General features: G+C 39.0%; 1 protein-coding gene across 2 annotated transcripts; it reads right to left on the bottom strand.

Annotated features, from left to right (window-relative positions):
• Positions 1-558: 558 nt before the first annotated feature.
• On the bottom strand, positions 559-3,090 carry LOC141611782 (high mobility group B protein 3-like). 2 transcript variants are annotated; one of them, XM_074430412.1, is made up of 8 exons: positions 2,886-3,090; positions 2,506-2,557; positions 1,588-1,683; positions 1,431-1,488; positions 1,284-1,328; positions 1,102-1,182; positions 907-996; positions 559-806 (listed from the first exon to the last, which is right to left on the bottom strand). In XM_074430412.1, the coding sequence occupies exons 2-8, from the start codon at positions 2,550-2,552 to the stop codon at positions 786-788; spliced, it is 438 nt and encodes a 145-aa protein (XP_074286513.1). In that variant the 5' UTR covers positions 2,553-2,557; positions 2,886-3,090; the 3' UTR covers positions 559-785. The 2 variants fall into 2 exon arrangements, with proteins under 2 accessions (XP_074286513.1, XP_074286508.1); XM_074430407.1 differs by having other exon boundaries at positions 2,506-2,560; positions 2,886-3,038.
• Positions 3,091-22,234: the final 19,144 nt, after the last annotated feature.

Raw genomic sequence — 22,234 nt, 5'->3', positions numbered from 1 at the left:
TATCCTCTTATGGTAGTACTAATTCCCTCACGACCCCGTTTTGTCTCTTCACCACCCTATCCTCTCTTCAACATCCTCATTTTCTTCTTTGTTTTGAGCTCTATTAACCTCGTAAAATGATCCCAAATCCAAACGAGCACCAAGGGTTCGATACTTAGATTCTATGACAACTTGAGTTTGCACTTTTTTAGTCAGCATAACGTTTACAACAGTGGGGTTTCGATACTTAGATTCTACGACTACTTGAGTTTGCATTTCAAAACAAATAGGGTTTTCTGAGTAGCTCGTAACAGAAATTGGTAACTGTGTTCGACATGACAGTGACAAACAAGTCCTACAAGCTGCAGCGCTTCCCCCAAATACAAATAAACAAGAGCACAAAGAAATATGGGATGAGACTTGAGAAATGGTAAATTGCAGAAGGATTACACAATCACTACCTGAGCAGTAATAAACAGGAACTACACTAAGATTACTCGTATGTGATTGAGAAGACGTAAACTGCAGAAAATTACACAACCACAACCCGAGTAATAAACAGGAACTACACTAAAACAATTCCACTAACAAGAGGTGATATTAATCATCATATTTAGGCTTAAACACAAGTAATTAGTAATTCGCTACTAGTTCTACAAGTACGAGGCCGGTGGCTAAATCAAGTCGGGATAGGATACAAAGTGACTGAGTTTCATCTTTTTAAAAAACCCAAATCCTAATACTGCAAAGTGAGAAACTTGAATAGCCTTAAACCGCCCTCTTGATCTGTACCTTCATCGACAAGCCTAGTCATCATCCTCGTCCTCCTAAAATTCAAGAAGCAACAAGGTTTAATTAGACACCAGCAGATTATAGAAAACCTCGAACAAAAAATCAACTGTTTACAATCAAAATAAGTTTATTCACCTCGCCACTGTCATCACCATCATCCTCATCGTTAACCTCAGACCTGGATTTGTCTGACTCGTCTTCTGGCTCATCTTCAGGACCTTCAGCCTACATTTTCAACATGTTCCACATCGTTATTAGGTCAATCATAAACATTTAGGGAGTTACAATCTTCCAAAAGCACAAGGGCACCAAGTTCGAAAGGCTATGTACCAGTTTCTTGTTGTAAGCATTCATGTTCTTTTCATAATCAACTTTCCTTTTCTCAGCCTTCTGAACGTAAGGAGCCTTCTCCTAAAATTAAGAAAACACACAACACAAATCAGTATACTAAGTATTTCAGTTAAATGCACAACAGCGAATTCCGTAATTTAAGCAATAGCTGATAAACTTACAGCATCAGACAATGACTTCCATTTCTCTCCACCGGCTTTCCCAACCTATAAACAAGGGTGTAATCTTGTTAACAAAAGCTGTGGACAATCTACAAATATTAGATCGGATTCAAATCATCTGAAATTCAAGTATGAAACAGGACTCACAGCAGCAACAGATTTGTTGTTAGGGTGTTTCTGCTTATACTGAACTCGGAAATCCTCCCTAATATTGACAAAACAGCAATCATGAGGACCACAGCGAGGAAACTAAGCACACGACAGTTAACCAGTAAAGGAAATAGTCGGCCAACAAAAAGATTACATGAAAACAAAGAAGGCACTTGGTGGCCTCTTGGGCTTGTTAGGGTCCTTGGCTGGCTTCCCCTTCTTAGCAGGGGCACCTTTCTTGACAGCAAGCCTGAACAAAATTTCCGAGATCAATAATCTTTCAACAAAAGAAAACTTATGGACAGATCTAGCATCAGAAGTGCGTATAACATCATCAGAATAATATAACTGTCACTCTATTTTTAAGAGGTCAACGTATAACAAACAGCTACTCAAAATCAATCAATCTAGACTATAGTTTTCAACTTCATTTATTCACATAACTAACTTGACATAGAAAGAGCTTTAAAGTTGTTACAAGTACAAAAGTCCATCGAAAAAACGGGAAAAAAAAACAAGTAATCGGATGTCAATTATCTACACAGTGACAATAGCTAAATTGAAAGGCACGAAATAGAGCAAAAATCGATACAGATCTGTAACTCCTTTAAATGTCAAAGTCGATTTTACGATTACTGATCAAAATCAGATGCCGCAAATGAACTTATAGCAAAATCTAAAACAAAACCACAGCTCATGTTGACCTCAACAAATTGACCAAAACGCTGAACTACAACAATTTACAGGTGAAAAAAAGCAAAAAAATGATAAATTATTATACAGAAGACTTAAATCACAAATTAACTAAAACTAAACAAAAATTAACACAATCAAAATTCATACTCATCCTCGAACATCAACTAACTTCAAAGATATCTCAATCAAACCAGATCAACAAGTAGCGAAACGTTCCGAAAAGCAAAACATGAAGAAAATCAATGAAGATGTTCATACTATGCTCGAACATCAATAACGAACATCAATAAACGCCAGAAATAATCACAAAAACCAGATCAACAACAAAGCGAAACGTTCGAAAAGTAGAACGAAGAATATCGGTGAAGATAACTACCTTCCTTCGGCTTTTTTAGTATCCGCCTTAGACTTTCCTCCCTTCATTATAACTACTGTAACATAAACACAAAAACGCGATCAAACATCAAAATCATAGCAAATAAATCGACAAAATTAAGCAAAAAATCGATAAAATCAGCAATAACAAGCGAACGAATCGACAATAATAAGCAGAAAAATTGAGGAAAACAATCGAGAAATCGAGTAAATTAGAGAAATAAGCGAAAATTTGACAATATGAACAGAAAATTTGACAAAAACAATAAAAAAATTCGTCAACAACAAGCGAAAATTTGACAAAAAAATAAGCGAAAATTTGTACAAATTAAAGCGAAAAATGGAGAAAAAACAAAGAAAAAGAGGAGAGAGATGTCATACCAGAAAGATAGGGTTAGGGTTTGAGAGGGAAGAGAGAGATTGGGGAAAGGAAAGAGGGGAGAGGATTGAAGGGAAGAGTTGGGAAGGAAGGGGGGATAAAAGGAGGAGAGTTGAAGGGTGTTGTTGGTATTTGTTTTGTTATTCTTTCAGCGAGTGTGTTTCAATTCTGTGTTAGTGTTTTTGTTTCTCTTTCTCTACCCTTTGCAAATTTAGGCGGGTTTTTGAAATTTGGGATTTTATTTTGCTCTTTTATTTGTTTGCCACGCTAGCTATCCGTCCCGCCTTTGCTTCTTTCTTTCTATTGGTCCGGTTTGGTTTTTGTGTTTTTCCGGGTGTGTTTGTTTGATCATCTCCCCAACGGCTCTTTTTTTTTTTTTGGAGTCTGATCGCCATCCTCATGCAAGTATGCAACGTCCTTCAAGACTCAATGTTCATCATCATACGGTATTGGTTGACCAACGTTGCTAAGATGTGTGTTACTCCCTCCATTTCAATAAATTATTATCTATTTATTTTTATACAAAGACTAATAAAATAAAGAGATTATTACAATATTACCACTTGCATACACTAGCCACTTGTTCAATATTTGCCTTAAATAGAAATAGATAACAAATAAATGATACACCTCAAAATGAAAATAGATAACAATTTACCTGGACGGGGGAGTGCTGCATATCATTGTCAATTTGTCATGATATTTTATGGCGATGTCATTCATTCGGGGTCTTAATTTAACATCCTTCAAGACTCAATGCTCAACACACCAACGAAATAACGGTTGACCATGATTGCTAAGATGTGTGTTACTAAGATGTGGGGGTTAGGGTCGGGTAAGCCTGGAGGAGTGGAGGCCCTGAACTGGCAAGGTTGGACAAAAAGGTTGGTGGATTGAGAATGAGTGAGCCAGTGACCGGCCCGGTTGGGGAGGTGGGTTGGACAGGTTGTGTTAGCGGGCCAGAGACAAAAGGGACTTGTTGACCGGGTCGGGTTGTGGGTCTCTTGCTATGACCATTGTGCCCGTGTAAAAGTCTGACATTTTGTATCTTATGTGTTAAGATATCATAGGTCATGCATCAAGATGCATCTTTGATGTTTATTTTATGTGTTGCCCTAAATTGAGGAAAAAAGAATTACGCATCGGACGTATTACATCAGATCCCTTTATTAATTGAGTTTATATGTAATTTTTCTAAATTTGTAACGTTTGTAAATTATATTTTATTTTATTTTTACGTCAAAACTTAAAACTAAGTTTATTTATATGTATAATTTTGAGCAATATTGTATTTTTTAACTTAATATTTAAATGGACAAGCTTAAAAACTCATAATGTATAAAACAAAACTCGAAAATTTTATTATAAAATTCAGAAATTACACAACTAGTTGTACAACATCTGATGTATACTCTATGAAATAATAAATTAATTGTGGATTACTCCTTGCAGTCTTAATTAGTGATAGGCGTGTCGTTGGGGTTTACCAAACACAATTATAAACTTAACTTAGCAAAGCGGTAAGTCAAGGTTGATTCATGGGACGGGGATGTCTAAAATAGTTCATACATCTAAATTAGAAGTGCAAGTTGTCACGATCTGAGTTTGGATTAAAGTTCTAAATTATGAAATGTAAATAAAACAATAAAGTAATGTAAACTAAAGCAAGGAACTAGAATAATCGATATAAAATCAACAAAAGAGGAAACTAGTGTTAGTTGGGTTCATATGGGGTTGATTAAGAATCTACTGGTTGGTAATTAATTATCATTTGGGGTTCTATTTGGTTGATGAGTTGAGTCTCTCTATCTTACGACTCTACCCAAGGCAACACGAGTTAGCTCTCTAGTACAGAAGGTCCTCCTACCAAAATCATGCACGCTTCTAATGACATCTAAGACTTTCGATCTTATAGATGCGTAAAACAAGCAATAAAACTTGAGAATTGATCATTCACGCCTTTCATCAAACACATTGTGTGCAAGGATTGGAAATAAAACCATTAATCAATAATCATACACAACAATCATAGATTAACCCTTGATCATGTCTCCATAATCCCTCTATAACCCTAGCCTAATCACTACTCACTCATGACTAGTGAAAATATGCTAACAATAACATAAAACATGGAATCTAAACTAACAATAACATAAAACATGGAATCTAAACTAAACATAACGATCTAAAGCAAGTAATTAACAAACTAAACAAAAATTAACAAATAATTAAAAGGAGATTAAAGATTATACAAACTAATTAGGAGAATGATAATAATATATAGATGAAGAAATAAGAAAGGATCCTAAATTAATAAGAAGATTTTGTCACCAATCTTCAACAATTAACTAGTCTAGAGAACTAAGCTAGATTAAAGAAAGATTAATGCGTAATTATGGAAAAATTAAACTATTTAGAAAAGATTAAAGACTAAATGTAGATCTATGGTTTACTTAAGCTGAGATGATCTAAGATATACCCCAATTACAATTTATGGGTATATAAGGCTCATCATTAAGGGTAGTGAACTCTATAAAGAAAATGGGGCGGTAACAGTTTTATCCGATCGGGTAAAGTCTTCCTCAATAGTCATCATGAACACATGTAGCTCTAATTCTCCCCCTTCTCCCTCAGATATGCTCTCCTACCAGTTAGGGACCAACCTTATCCGTTAGGGAAGGGTGATAGAGTGTCCTTAACGGTATGTGGGCCTTCTAGATAGTCGTGCCTCGATTTTCCTTGTTCGGTTTCCTTTTGTCTTCTTGTGATTGTACTTTGATGTCCATGAATCCTCCTTTTGCACTCAAATTGGGGTAAAAACCGCTCCATTTAGTTGTTTACCCGTAAAACCGTTCATAAAGCGCAAAATTGCAAATAGGAAGGAATTGTCACCAAATATCGCTCATAATAGCGTAAATAGCAAGGGAAATGGGACAAATAAGGGCTTAGAAAGTGCATAAATTGAGACTGTATCAATTAGTTGATTGGTTGATCCAATGTCCGTGCGGGTTGTTGATGGTGTTGCATGTGAGAAAATGTTACAACATTTATTTGTAATAAATACTGTATCGATATATATTGATTGAATGTTTTGTAATATCGCATATTAATGTTGTTATATAGTGGTTAATCTTCGTTGATTTCGCTAACTAAGTGCTCTAATAATTATTTGGAGATTACTTCATGTTCAAATTATTGTTTATTTTATCGGAGTTGTAGAAGACTTGTGAACACCTGTATGAAAATGGCTAGACTAATAACGTAAAAAATGAAAAAAAAAATGGAGGACATGCTAATTGCATACTTTAGAGTGAAACCTTAAATATCTTCAAATCCAAATGTAAAATTATCCCATGAACATATTGACAAATATCGTAGATTAAACCATCTGCATCCAGTCTAAAATGCACTTTGATTATTTATTTATTCGTAATTTACGTATTACTCGTTATCTCAAATCCACTGGACCACCCTTTAGACTTTACCATGGACATCGTTGTTTGTTACCTCCGTTAAGCCTTAGCCAACCTCGTCGTGCCGCTAACAGTCTTTTATTGGATAGAGCCTTGTCTTATCAGTCGTCACTATGAGCCATGTCACCTTTCACGAATATATCAGCTCTCCCTCAAGCTTAGGAGTTCCACGCCTTATATTGTATCATTTGTATGCCACCTTCAACTTCTTGAGCCTGATGCTTTTTCTTATGCCTAGCCCAAGTCGATTGGGGTTTGGTACTACTTGTTGTGTGAAAACGTTGATACTTCTAGTTTGGCCTTTAATGCGTCAGGTCCTCGCGGATTTACTATCGCGTTTCTTCCCAAAAGGCTTCGTACTATTAAAATTAGTAGATACTATAAATATTTTTCCACTTTTACACCGTCAGTGTGAGGCTTGAATTTACACCCTAACCTGTATTAATACATAAAACCATCAATTGGGTTTCAACATTAACTTAAATTATGGTAACATTGCTATCTCACACTATTTTGGACAAATTATGTTTGAGAATTTCTATTAAAGCTATCCACCTTTTTTTGTAAAATGGCCAATCTATTATTACAATTTCTCATTGAAGACGGGCACTATCCGTCACAAACTGAAGACGGATAGTGCCCCTCTCACAATATGCAAGTGGCACTATTCATGGGGTGCTCCATTTCCTCCCCACTTGCCCTCCCGCTTGCCTTATTGTGAGATGGACACTATCCGTCACAAGCAAGACGCTTTGATCTATTGCAAATCAACAAATCTTTTTTAAATTTACATTAAATTTATTATTTTTATATTTATTTATACAAAATTTGAATGTGCAACAAAAATAATAATTATAAGTTTAGTTAAACGAACATTTATTTATTGTCACAAATTCTTTTGAAAGACGGTAAGAGAGACAACATTTTTGTCAACCATTGTATTTGTTGAAACTATTTTTAGTAAAATTTCCGTCAACTCTTGTATTTGTCGATATTATTTTTAATAGTTGATAAAGTCATAAGAGGTGACGCTTATAAATTAAGTTTAAATCTCATAAACATCAAATTTGTCATTGTGGTTTCCATTAGACCTCCCTAAAACAACTTTCAATAACGCCAGTGTGGGTGGTAAGAGATCTCATCTCTTAAACAAGTGGTCAGAGGTTTGATTTCCGACTCTTTCGAATGAAAATCAAACTTGGGTGGGTCAACTCATTAAATTGTCTTCAATACCTCAAAAAAGATTGTATCAGTTTTCGGTAGAGGTCTTGGTCAACACCAATAACGCCGGTGAGTCCAGGGGCGGACCCACCTGGTAGTAAGGGGTGGCGGCCGCTATCCTAAACGTAAAAAAAAAATCGGTTAAGTGTACGAATTTTTGCTACTCCAAATATTGTTGAATAGTAGTTATGTATATATATGTGAATTATATATGTAAGAAACATCAAGTAGTACAGTGGTAAAGGCTTTGGTTTCTATATTCATTATTTTTGCTACCCCAAATTTTACATTCTGAGTCCGCCCCTACCGGTGACATCTTAGTTTGATACCTATTCTAATATTCTTATATTTTACATAGTACTTATTTTTGACATTCGTAACCTTTTTTTGGACTTTCGGTTCCTAATTTTACAATGTTTGTAATTATTCCCGGTCTCTTAATAAGATGGTCTCCCATGAAATTTACTTAGCTAGTGAAAGCATAAAGATGAAACAAGTAGAGAAAAAAGCCGTACCATAATTTAAATTAAATTAAAAAAAAGAATATATCAGGAATTATGCATTTATGCCCACTTTAATCGCACACTTTAACTTTCTATGGTGCACGTGGTTGGATGAAACGCCGATAATAATCGGTCATAAAGATATTTTAATTAATTAATTATTAATTAATTAATTAATTCTCCAAAGAATCGGATCAAGAAGAAGATATTATTTGTAGGTTTATGGAATATGAGTTGTGGGTGAGATAAGCGTTGTAAATATATTTCCCAAAATACCCCCAACTTGAGCTATACACAAGGCATACGCGTTTCCTTCATCTTATTCCCTAAATTCCCCAAAATGACCATGATTCTGGTGAAATTACTTATTTGCCCATGAAGGGATAAGGGTAGGATTTTCAACGTGGAAAGGTTTATCACGCATTTATGCGTACCAATAAATATCATTATCGGGTTATTAGACGGGCCTTTATTTAATTTATGTTAATAAGAGGCCCATTAGATTTATACTAAGAAGTCTTGGAAACTAGAGGAACATAGCCCAATACTTTGGGATGGCATATACTCTAATACTCTTGTGATAATGACTAGTATTAGGCCATGTTTTTTGTGAATTAAATTGTCTGAACTGAATTGAACTAAATTTAATGGAGCTGAATTGAGATGAAATAATAATAAAAAAATTACAACAATAATAATAATATATTAATATAATATGATAATAATAATTTAATAAGATATATAAAAAATAAAATAGTAATATAATAATAAATATAGTAGTAGTAATAATAATAATAATAATAATAATAATATATTAGTAATATAAATGATAAAATTAATAATAAAAATAATATAGTATATTAATAATAATAACAAAAAAATAAATATGATAAGTACAATATAATAATAATAATAATATAAATAATAAAAAATATAAATAATAAATAATAATAATAATAATAATAATAATGATATAATAATAGGTCTAATATAATAACTTATTAATATAATAGTATTAAATGTAATATCATAATAAATATGTTATTAATGTTCAACTGAACTGATCTGAACTGAACTTAATGGAGCTGAACTGAACTGAACTTAATGGAGCTTAACTGAACCGAACTTAAAAGAACTAAACTGAAATTAATTCCAAAAGAACATGGCCTTAGTCACCCAAGTGAGAGTAATCTACATTAGAAAACCCAATTGATATTCGTCGTCGACATACTACTCCAAATCATCGACAATCTTAATAAAAAACATTGATTAAATCTACGAAATAATTTAAAAAATATTTTAACAATCAAGATCGAATTACTAAAAACTTGATTGACAAAAAAAATCATTAATTAAACTCTTAGAAACAATGAATTACACAACGAATTACTAGCCGACATAAACTAATCGAATTAGTAACAATAAACAAGATCAGAATATCGAATAAATTTAATATAAAAAAAGGAAAATGACTTCAAAGTGGAACCACCACGTCTCCGTCTGGGTCTAGACGTAAAACCACCACGTTTGGCCCTATGCGTGGACGTGGAAGCACCATTTCTCCGTCCAGGTGAATACGTGAGTTATCCACGTCCAGACCTAGGCGAACATGTGAATTAAAAGACAGTTTTTTGATTGTGCTTACCTTGGTGATATAGACCTCGATGAAACCATGTTTGAGAAAAGACTTGCATTGTTGCATGTAATCGGTATGACATGTAATAAGTTATGGGAGGTCGTCATTGCCATCCTACAGTAGTAAGGTAAATGTCTTTCCAAGAGAATTTATCATAAACCTAATTAATTAACATCATATGGAGAACATTGTTTAGTTTATTTACCTTTGAATAGGGGTGTTCATCGGTCCGAAATCGGGCCGGGCAAGACCGAACCTGTAACACCCCCTTCCTGCCCGACCAAGGCAATAAAAGGATGTTACCATCTCGATATCCCGAGCCGGTGAATCAGAGTTGCAATTAAGAAACAATTAATATAAATAAAGTATTTAATGAATTACATAACCGTGAATGAATAATTAGGAGAAATAGTACAAGTCATGACTACTATACTCTTATAATGAAGTGACACTCGGCTCTAAGTCCAAAGCTCGTCCCGCTTCCCACGTGACATCAAATAAAACCTATAAATGACTGCTCTCCATATGATCGAAAATATCATATGGATCGACACAGGCCACCCCGAAAATAGGTGACAATTTACACACAACCCAAACACGTCAGTTTCAATAAATAAACACGACACACGACACAACATGTAAAAATGCAATATGCCAATGATGTGAACAAGACATTATTATACAATCACCACGCCGGTACCGGGACATGCCCCCAGACGTACCCACAATCACCGGTGTTAGGGACACGCCCACGACACCACACCTCACAAACAGGTACTCGGGACACGCCTGTGGTATCGGGTCCGAAAGCCAACCGGATCCCTTACCAGACGTCGTGCCTCAACCACACGAGTTCCTCCGTACTCAAGACATTAATGTGCACGTCTCTCTTGGAGTGTGAAGCTCCAAGAGGCGAATCAAGCATAAGACGGTCTCCCAACCGTCTTACGTCTCCTCAACAACAACCACATCTTCCACATATACGACAACAACAATGATATAATATGAAACACAATATATCAAAATACGACTTATTATGAGATACACTTCCCAAACATGTCATACATTCAAGTTCTCAAATGTCCCGACTCTTAAAGTCGTCACCAACTAACATCATGTTATGTATTTTCGACCACATATGAGACTCACCAAGATCCTTGATGCATGCCCTTTGTATGCGTTTATTCACTTGCTTGGCACGTATTTCTATAAGTTTATTTGATTATTTCATTCTATTTCCTCCTGTATTTGCTACTTGGGTGTGTTTCATGTCTCTTGCAGGTTTTGAGACTCATTTATACATTTAGAAGCCAAATTCGTTCGACAATGGAACAAGAGAGAAGCTTAGACGAGCTTGGGAGAGAAGGACTGAAGTTTTATACAGGCTGTCTATTGACAGGCCTCCTATGTCTATCGACCATCAGTTACATATGTTGTTAGACATTGTCCAAACGACGCATACTCCTTGAATGTTGATGATTTTGGCGTTGTCTATTGACTAAGTCTCCTATGTCGATCGACTTGCCCCTCTATGTCGATAGACAGAGTGCTATATGTCGTTAGACATGACCATTAGACACAGATTCACGTTATATTGAAGGCTTTGCTCAATGTCGATCGACCAAGTCTCTATGTCGATCGACCACTTGCTCTATATGTCGATAGACATTGTTCATTCGACACAAGAGGAACACTGTTGGAGAGTCTTGCTCTTGTCGATCGACCAAGCCATATTGTTGATCGACTAAGTAGACGGATACACGTGATTTTGCTCGGTTTATTTCTTTTTTTTGGACCTAGTATAAAAGCTCTTGTAATCTTTTAATTAGGTTACACTTTCTTTTATGCAAGGAGACAGTTAGAAACATTATTACGTAGAAAATTTCTCAAACTTCTAGATCTAGATTGAATTCTCCTCTCTACTTTGCTCGTACTCGGATTTATTTTGGTAATTAATTTAATCTCCTATTTCGTTCTTCTTATTTAGTTTTATTTATTTCTCTTGCGTTCATCATTAGTTTTAGTTTATGTTTATTTCTCTTCCGATCAATTTATTTATGAATCCTTTTTATTTATCATCTACTTTAATTATTGTTATCGATTTCAACATGAGTAGCTAAATCTCTTTCTAGGATTTAGGGGATACATGGAAAGTTAAGGGTTGTTAATTAGGTGATTAGGTTAATCAATTTTATTAGTCTTTATTGTTAATTGCAACATTAAATATACGAATAGTTAATTAAAGGTCACAATTGGTTATTTGATTTGGTAAATCCTGACCTAAGATCGAAAGTCTGGTAAGGATTAGACCTGTTGTAAACATTAGAGTGCCCTAGTAAGTTGCGAGAGCCCGCTGGAAGTATTTTAGGGCGAATAGTGATCCGAAAGGACCTTTTCACTGCCTTCTAGACCGGTAATTGAGACTGACCTATGACCCTACCTTAGACCCGCAAATTTCCACGGTGAACCGACGATCCTAGTCTTTTCTCCTTATATTTTCACAGTTTAATTTCTCTCTTTTAATCCTTTTTATTTTAATTGTTTTAGTTATTATTCAAACAAACAAAATCCCCCATTTGTTACATAACAAACTTGAATTAGCAAATAGATTATCATCTGTCTCCATGTGGATACGATCCCGACTTCCCTAACTACGTTAGTTAGAGTATAGTTGGTTACTTTTGATAGGGTTGCGACAGCCTCATCAATCTGCAAATACCAACACAATATGCAATACGACTCATACAATGTAAACAATGATAAATGACCCATTAACAATGCACACATTATCGAAACCGAGTAGGATAACCTACCTCTTCGCAAATATCCATATTCTACACGAATCCGACCCGATTCCGTCTCATGAGATCGTCACATCCTATATAAACCATGTAATAACTATCACAAAGCATCCTACACTATTATACAATACAATGCCCTTACTATTACCCATTAATTACCCATACTAATTGCTAATTAATTACTCATAATGAAATCCCCAAAAATTAGGGTTTATACTAATTGGAAGAAGGGTAGATCTTAACTTACCAAATGATAAGAAAGGAGAAGGAAGGTAAACAATCCACCAAAACAAGCTTGAATTCCATAAGAATGGGTTTGTGAGGTTGTTAGAGAGAAGAGAGAGGATTTAGAGTGAGAAGAAAGAAGAATGAAATGATTTGGATAAGGTTAGGATAAGATTCCTAAATTAAGCCTTATCGGGTATTGCAGTTGTATTCGGCCGAGTGGAACCTACTCGGTCCCCATAAAGCTCTACTCGGTCTACTGCTGGTTCACTAGGTCTAGTTTAGGTTCTACTAGGTCTAATGTATGCTCACTAGGTCTATCTAACACTCCCCTAGGTCCACTGTAGGATCACACCTTACATCCGAGTGGCCTCCCGTCTCACCTAAGACCCTCTCACGCATCCCAAGGTGATATAAAATAATCACGCGTTTTACCAAATTGATGTAAAACTAGTACAATTTTTATTGTTGGTTCTAGATGAATGAAATACGCAGTGGAATTAAAGTGTTTTTGGTATTTTTTGTATAAATAAATGCTCGAAAATTAAAAATAAATACGTAAATTCCGCTGCGTTTTTATTAATCTAAAACTAAGTACGATTTTTTAAAATAATGCTCAAAAATAAAATATTTATCGTTTTGGGTTGGTTTTGAAACTATTTGTCAAAATAGTGTCCACGTAGGCTCGGGTATGTGAAACACGGAGTAAACACGTCATTGGTAATGGCGTGTTTAGTTTAAATTCAAAATTGAGGAGAAATTTTTACTTGACGTAGACACGCCACTATGAATGGCGTGTCTTTAGCACGATAAAAATTCTGAAGTAAATCAAGTCACAACAACAACTTTTCCAGTGCTGTGCTATTTTAATATCTCTTCTTCAATCCTTCCATTATCATCAACCTTCCATTCTCGCATCTCCATTACTTCCTGTGGACAATGGGCCCACGGGGGCGCTTGGGAAACAAGCGTTTGCATTTTGTATGGAGTCGCCACCAATTTTTATGGGAAATTGGAACCGTTCGAATACCTCGTGTCATGTCAAGACACAAAGTAGTGACATGAACACTAAGCAATCGTTACCCTTAGCATTCTATGTCTAGAATGACTCTCGTGGATGCCAATGAACACGGGTGTTCACAGATATCTTGAGTAAGGGGTGAGGGTACGTATTAGGAAGCTCTTTTGATCGAACACCTAATCCCGCCCGCCTCGATAGCGGCCTCTACTAATGATTAGGGAAGTTATCTATACTTGATATATCGTCGATTATATGCATGCAATGCAACATCCAAGTTTTAATCCTAGCATGTGAGAATTAATACTAAGTCGGTTGACACATAATTAGCATACAATTGGGTCGAAGTAGGATTTAATGCTCATTTACATGTGAAAACATACAAACAATAAAAGAAATACAATAATTACAAATTACAATAATGAAAATTACAATAATTACATTGGAATAGGCGATTTATGTCGAAAATACCTTTAAAACGGATGATTTGGGAAAAAAGAATAAAAGAATGAAAGAAACTAAATTAACAAACAGGAATCAGCGCGATATTACGGTTAATAGTTAGTTAATACGTAAACTAATTAAACTAGGTCAAGGCAAAAACGGAGTTCGGGACGAAACTCGGCCAGAACAAAGCAAAGAGCTGCGTCCTTTGGGAATAAGCGCAGCAGACGCCGCGTCTGTTCCTTGGCTTAAACGTGAAGCCGTAATTGCAAGCCGTTAATGTTAATTGGTGATTTAATGATCAATTGGTATTATCTACTCGGATGGAAGTGATTAGCATGTTATTTAACATATGAACGGGTCGTGAAAACAGCAAAACATGAATAAGACGGAATTAAACGAATTAACATAAGATGGATTAATGATAGAAGTGAAAAATATTAATGAGTCAAACAAATTAAATCAATTAACTAAGTTAGATACGATGGATTAATGACGAATATGCGATGATACGACAAAAGACAGGTGAAAACTATATCAAAGACGAATTCCAGAAACCCAATATTGATGAATTGAATCTCTACAACCCGGAATTGAATTTAATGACGAAAACCCGCAAATATTGGATTATTAGGGATTTAAGTCGGATTTGTGACGATTAAAAGCATGTTAATGATGATGTTTATAAATATACATGTGAATTATATACTGACATGATGATGAATTGACAAACAAACAAAACAAAAGAAAGGATTTTGGGACGAATAACAGAGGACGAGCGAAGAAGAAAGGAAGCAGGAACTGCGGCAGCCTCACGAAGAGGCGCAGCAGGAACTGCGCTCCTTCAAAGAGGCGCAGCAGTTGCTGCGTCCTTTCTCGACGGTTATCTACTGGAAATCCGTAAAAAGAGGTTTTAAAGCATGGTTTTAGAAGTCGGTTTTAATGGTATTTTTGACATAAACCTTACAATCGATTATGATACAATAATTAAAATACAATAAATAAAAGAGAGATTAACACCCTCAGACTTACATGTTGACGAAACGAGAAGGACTAAGATATCGATTAGTGATGCTCGACGCGAATGCAAAGAAAGTGCCCTCGTAAGAGGAAAACGATTAATTAATTAAGTTGATTGATGTGTAGTTGGTCAAATTGGTCGGTCATGCAAACGGGGAGGCTGGTACTCAGAAGGATCCGAGCTTACGTGGTCGAAAGTTCAAGCACGTAGACGCCAAAAGTAAGAACAAAGTCTGTAATGCAAAGAGATAAGAGAAGGGCGGACACTCGCGTGAGAAATATGAGGAGCGAAGGCTCCTATTTATACTAATCACGTGAAGGAATTAGGGTTTCGGAGACTCTTTGGAAGTGAATCTCGGAAAGATATGAAAAGATACGAAAAAATATGCAGAAAAGGGCCTGGGAAGAGGCGCAACAGCCACTGCGTCTCTTGGAAGAGGCGCAACACCTGCTGCGTCTATTTCCCAAGGGGTTTCCTCCTGCAGAAGAAAGATTTCCGTGTTTGAGTTATGGTAGGACGGAAATAATTCGGTCTTCCTTAATATCTTATGTGAATATTACGGGAAATTGTTTACTAAAAGATAAAATTTATGAAATATGGAATAGAAATATCCGGAACATTCCAGAACATTCTGACTCGGGATTTAACGGTTATCAGAAAATGGAGACGGTTTTGGGCCCGGACTCCGAATGTACTCTAATTACTGTCAAAACGACCGTATCGGGACGTAGATGACAACTAAGAGGTAGACATTAATATTTGAGCAATCACTTGACGATAATCTTACGAATTGTCACAAATCGTTCCGCGTACCAAACATGCGGCCCAATCATCACCGGGTGGTTTGCGGGAGGTGCAGAAATGAGGTATCTACAGAGCCCCCACTTTGACTGAGGCTTGGACAAGGCGAAAATCAAAGTATAGCCATCAGGTCAATCGAAGATTACAACCTGACGACTATGGCGAAGCGAGGCGGTTCAAGGGGTCTGAACCAAGGACCCGTCGTCGGGAACATTTTAGAGTCTGTCGACTATCGGGGAGGGTCGTTTAGAGTCCATTAGACTACGTAAGGAGGCTCGCCAGCCATAAGAAGAGACCATACCTAAGACTTCTTCTCGAGATGCTTCCGGAGGTGCATAGGAGCTAAGGTTAAGCATGGGAGCTAAGGGTAAGACCTAAAAGATAAGTAAGGATTTGCGCTAGGGTATGGGGCCCTAAAAGGAAAGCATCGACGGGAAGGAGGCCAAAAGTAAGTTCAACTTAAGGGTAACTAAAGCTTGGGTATAGGAACTCTATTGGTTTGGGAACTTCTGGAGAACGACTCCTTGTCGAACTCCGCGGGGAAACACGAAATATTGTGAGTAGCAGGACACAGGCGGGAGCTGCTGAGAGAAAACTGCTTGGGTAGTCTTCGGGAAATAATTGCGAGTAGCAGGACACAGGCGGGAACTGCTGAGGGGAAATCTGCTTGGGTAGATGTCAATCCTCATGTCTTGAGAGGGACAGTACGTCCGCTTACTCTCGCTGGCGACATGATTGGGAGTTATTCTTCTTGTCTTGAGAGGGAAAGTATATCCACTTACTCTCGCTGGAGACATAATGAATGTGTGTCAAATTCTGTGAAGGGATAAACATGTGACAGTCTGCTGCTGGCTTGGAAATACGGGCCGGAACGAAAGAAAATCGTCAAATGGACCAAAAGAATGAAAATAGCATCGGGGAAGAGGCGCACCAAAGATGGGCCTACAAATAACGAACTCATAACGAATTTTTGAAAATCCGTATGGAGGGAACACAAGGAAGAGGCGCAGCTAGAGCTGCGTCTCTTGGAAGAGGCGCAGCGCCTGCTGCATCTGTTCCCCAAATTGGTTTTTCTGCGTAAAAATGCGAAGAATCAGAGGGATTGCTTCATTTGCTCGAAACATAAATAACTCATTTCTCTCTCAAATCTTCACCATTTCCGCCAAGATTTGATCCAAAAGTTTGCATTTAACATGACTAATCGAGGTATGTGTCTCAATCTTGCATTAATCTTCTACATTCATTCGATTTTGAGCCGAAAAATTTAGGGTTTATGACCCTTTTGATCGAAATTTTGGGGCTTTTCCCCCAAACGCATTTGCCTTGTCAAATTGACATTAGAAATGGATAGTAGGTGATATTAGGAACATAACCATGTATTTGTTTCGAATTTTCATCAAGTTTTGAGCCTTTGAGTGAAATTTGAGACGGTTTCTGGTTTGAGCCAATCAGAAATCGCTTCGAAAATAGCCTTAGGAATGCCCATTTGCGATGAAACTTGATATTTGGGATCCTTGAATGATGGGTAAACTTTATACCATTTCGGAATTTTTGTTTGTGACGGCTTTTTCAGGACACTTTTCTAGGGCATAATCGCCGTTATAACGAAATGCTGCCGAAATTTCGACTCGAACCCGGAACTAGGCTTCGAATTAGACTTGACTTGACCCAAATTACCACATGAGTGATCGGGTTGGTGGGAATATGGCCAAGGATGGCGAGAAAAGGAGTGGTTTCAGGGCTTTGAAGGCTCGAAAATCCCTTAACCCAGGCTCGCCGTCACGTGACGCGGCCTAAATTTGCTTTAATGTTGCAGGTGATGAGGCTTCTACTTCCGGGAGAGCTCCCATGGAGATCGACGCTGCTACCGTCGAGGAGGCTTTAGAGTAGGCCTTCACCGCTGCGGTGATGGCTGCTGGGGACGAGATTCACGAGGAGGAGGTCGTCGAGGAGGAGGAGACCCCGAGACGGGCCAACGTTGGATGAGGAGGTCGTCAGCTGAGAGGAGCTCCTGCGTGGGCTGAGACTTGGGAGAGCAGGCACCTGGTGTAGGCTGCAGAGGGTCACATGTCCTACAGGACGGTGAAGAGTTTGGTAAATAGGAATTCACTACTCATTACTCATCCCCTTTCATTCTTTTGTTCAAATTTCTTTCAAATTTCTTTCAAAACTAAATATAGCTTTGTTTCAAATCACAATAGGAGGTCGGGAACATCAGGTCGTTCTCGGGTTACACGACAGCGATGGAGCACTGCGAGCGGTTGTCGGCGGAGGAGAGGGCCATGATCGAGCGTGGAGCGTTCGGTCCTTTGGTTCAGGTCTGGAGGGACATCGCGAAGAGGAAGTTGCGGGCTAACCTTAGCCTGGTCCGCGCTTTCTTGGACCGATTCTGGGATACGACTTCCACGTTCCACATGCCTTTTGGTGAGGTGGGAGTCACTCTGGAGGACTACGGCATGATTTCTGGTCTGCCGTATGGGACCGAGAAGGTGGTGTGGCCAGAGACTGCCATGAGGGCAGACTCGGCCGAGGCGAGGAGATTGATCGGCTGGAACTTGTCGCCGAAGGTCTGTTCGATCTTGGGTTTGATACCCAGTTCTTACGTTCGAGACTACTTTGCGGGGAAGACCCCGGCGCTGGTGATGATTGACGGGAGGGAGACGGCTCCTCCTCCCTACACAGCTGAGCAGAGGGCCCGTCTGTGGCTCTGGTGGTTTCTGTCTTCGATTTACCTCGGAGACAAGGGCGAGAGGCTGTCGACGAAGCTTCTTCCCTTCCTTTCTGACCTGAGTTCCCTAGGGCGTTGGGACTAGGTCACTGTTGGTTTTGCGGTCCTCATCCGCTTCATGAGGGCCATGGTTCGTCCGGAGCTGATGGAGAAAGGGACTTCTCCTGGTGCCGTCGGGCCTGGACTACTGCTGGAGGTATGAACCTTCCTTTAGACCAAAGTAAATTCTTTTCTTTATCTAATCATGAAAGATCGTCATTTGATCATTCTACTTTATAGGCGTGGGTGTACTCCTACTTCCCGAGCCTTGCGCCCAAGAGGACGGAGCCGCTGGAGAGGGCCTATCCCGTGGTGAGGGATTGGGTGATGTGATGGACGAAGAGCAAGCGTTCTTCTCACAACGTCTACCGGCGGGACGTGAACGCTCTTCAGCTGAGCAGCGTGAGCATCTCACTTATATTCACTTGCTTCTTATATTTGCCTTTAATTGATCATAGGAATGATCTTTGCTTTATTTTGTCACAGTGGGTGCCCAGACCTTGGGCGGAGTACGCTGGAGCGCCTCCTTTCGTGGCTGAGGTCCTTCGGCCTAGGAGCTCGAGCCGACTGCTGTTGAGGACGTCGATGGGTCCTGTGTGGTACTTGGGCGAGCGCTTGGCTCGTTAGTTCTCGTGGGGCGTGCTGACGGTTCCCGTCGATCCTCCTAGGACGATGTTTAGGGAGCCTTCTGAGGCTGAGAGGGAGGCGGACCTGGCTGGTGCCAGTGGCGATGCCCTTCTTCTTCCTGGCGAGGACTACTCGGCGTTCCTTTACGGGAGGTTGGCGTACTGGCCGGTAGTGGTGAGCATCTTTTATTTTTCCTCTTGATTCGATTTTGAGATTTATGATGAAAGATCATCGATTCGTGAGAATCATTTGTCTTTGCAGGAGGTTGAGGCGGCTGGCATCGAGCCCCTAGAGTACCCCGAGACCCTTGAGTACACTGACGCGACCGGGAGGACGACGATCTCCGAGCTGCGTGACTTTGACGTAGCTGTGACGGATCTTGGCTGGACGATCGGCGACATCCCGATTCGGAGGGTGAGCCTCTAACTTGTATATCCTTTGTGTAAGAACACATTTAATTGAGTTTGTTCAATTGTTGAGAATTTCTTTTTGAAAATGCAGGTTGCGCCGTCTCGGTTTGTGGCATTGTGGAGGGTGGCCAACCGGCTGCGAGCTACTGCCGTCGAGGCACTTGTCGGCGGTCGAGGTCGTCAGGTATGAACCTCACGCCTATTTCCTTTTTGATTTTTGTCTTTTCTAATTTTGCTTGAATCGATTGACATGAGCCAATTTATTGTTTACAGGGTGACCGCGGGCTGGAGCGAGAGTTGACCCAGTCTCGGGAGGAGACAGCTCGCGTGTTGAGGGAGCTCGAGGTTCGGGACGCCGAGATCGCCGTTCTTGTGGCGAGAGTTGCAGAGTTGGAGGGCGCCCAGCAGTAGTTTTGTGTAGCTTTTGTCGTATTTTGCACATTTGTACATTTGGACTATCATTTCGAACATTTTTTTGGACTTTGTTTGGGGCTCGAGCCCCCAGTTTGTACATTTCCTCCGTTTGGTATATATATGACGGCCTGAGTGCCTTTGCTGCTGGGTTGCGTTGCTTGTATCTGCAGGTTAGTTTCGAACATGTTTGGTAGATGACGGTTTACGCCGTCATGCTGCCGAAATTCACATAGAAAACACGCAAAGCATACATCTTTATATACACATGGCCTTAATTAGCGCAAAATGAGAGACTCAAAAGAACACGAAAAATGCAAAAATTTTGCCGGAAATGACCGGACGGACGGTAGGGAGGGTTACCCCCTAAAAAAAGAAAAAAAAAGAAATCTATAAGTTAGAAATGTAGAAATGAAATTAAGAAATTGAAATTAATATATACACGTTGAGCTTCGGTAAAATAAATGATTTAAAATGAAATTATTTCCTAAAAAAGAAAATTAAAATGAAAATTATTTCCTAAAAATGAAAATATACAAGTGTGATATAATGGCAGGAATGTCGATGTCGCCTCGAAATGCGTGCCCGCGAAATTAGGAAACCTGAAACATGGTAATCTTCCCGTATTTACCAAAATAATAACCTGTAGGAATAGGAAATTATTCGTCATGGAATTAGGAAAGATCCAACGCGGAAAATCGCAGAAGTGAAGCTGAGGAAGAGGCGCAGCATGGATGAGTCCTTTTGAAGAGGCGCAAAGCCAGTGCTTTGCGCTTTGTTCCCAAGGTGGTCTGTTCTGACGGATTTTTGGAAACAACAATTAGTATAAATAGAAGCGTCGATGGAGCTTTTATTCACACAAATCTTCCGTCTCTTCTTCGTTTAATTACACAAAATTCTTCAAAATAAATTTTCTCATCATGAATACTTTGGTTCAAATATGGAGAAGCATGATATGGGCTTTTATAACTTTGGATCGTTGTTGAGTTTGAAACTCTTCAAGGTTGTTAAACCGTTCTTAGATGCTTGCCTTGACTATTGGGACCCGAATTTCCATGTTTTTGCGTTCCCTGGAGGTGATATTTGCCCCTTTCCTGAGGAAATTGCTGCTATTGGTGGGTGGGACCCCGAACACTTGCCTGCCATTCCTTCTACTTCTCAAGGGTACAAGAGCAAATTTAGAGACTTGCTTGGATTGACTAGACTTGAGGTGGACCGCCTAGTTACCTCCAAGGGTGTGAGGATGTTGGACTTCATAGATCGATTCATCAATCGGGCCGACCCCACCGTTTCTCATGTTGCTAGGCGGAGGGCATTAGGCTTTTGCTTGTTGCATGTGTATGTCTTCCAAGGGCATGTTGATGAAGACTTGAGAGGTGATCCCCGTCTTCTGGGCCTTGTTGAGCAGATGGAGCTGCGCAGGTGCCCAGCTTGCTTATGCTTAGGAGAGGTTATATTGGGTTTGGATAATAGGAAATCCAACCGTGATCTGCCGTTCTTGGGGAGTCCCGTCATTTTGCAGGTAAAAACACCTTTTCGTTCGTTTTTTTTTTTCTTCGATGTCTAATACCCGCTTTTGGTAGGTTTGGCTTATGGAACGGCTCCGCTTTATCGAGCCCCCAGTTCATGCGCTTTCCTATCATGCCCGCTCGATTGCGATGAGGACAAGGTTGTATATGGTTGACTTCACGCGGGTTTGTGATTATTGGAAGAACAAGCTGAAGAGTGATGATGGCCCGTTAATCAGGTGGGTCGTACCGTGGTGGCACCTCAAGTCCGTCACTGGAGTGTCTTCTTTGGATCCCACTAGGTCCGTGCGCATTCCTGGATTGGAGTTTATGGTATGTATCTTCCCGGAAAGGCTGACACTACTACAAAAATCAATAAAGAGGACGGTTAAAAACCGTCCTTATTACGTAAACAAACCGTCCTTAATTAACCCGTCCTCGTAGGCTAAGAGGACGGTTAAGATAAAGTCTAACCGTCTTCTTTT

This window comes from Silene latifolia, chromosome 1, assembly GCF_048544455.1.
Source record: "Silene latifolia isolate original U9 population chromosome 1, ASM4854445v1, whole genome shotgun sequence".
Lineage (NCBI taxonomy): Eukaryota > Viridiplantae > Streptophyta > Magnoliopsida > Caryophyllales > Caryophyllaceae > Silene > Silene latifolia.
The sequence above is the reverse complement of the archived record's forward strand: the minus strand, read 5'-3'. Positions and strand labels throughout refer to the sequence as shown.

Coding starts and splice junctions, on each gene's coding strand:
- LOC141611782 (XM_074430412.1), bottom strand. CDS start 2,552: ATGAAGGGAGGAAAGTCTAAGGCGGATACTAAAAAAGCCGAAGGAAG. Junction 1,684..2,505: donor ACTAAAAAAGCCGAAGGAAG/GTAGTTATCTTC, acceptor AATTTTGTTCAG/GCTTGCTGTCAAGAAAGGTG. Junction 1,329..1,430: donor ACAACAAATCTGTTGCTGCT/GTGAGTCCTGTT, acceptor CCTTGTTTATAG/GTTGGGAAAGCCGGTGGAGA.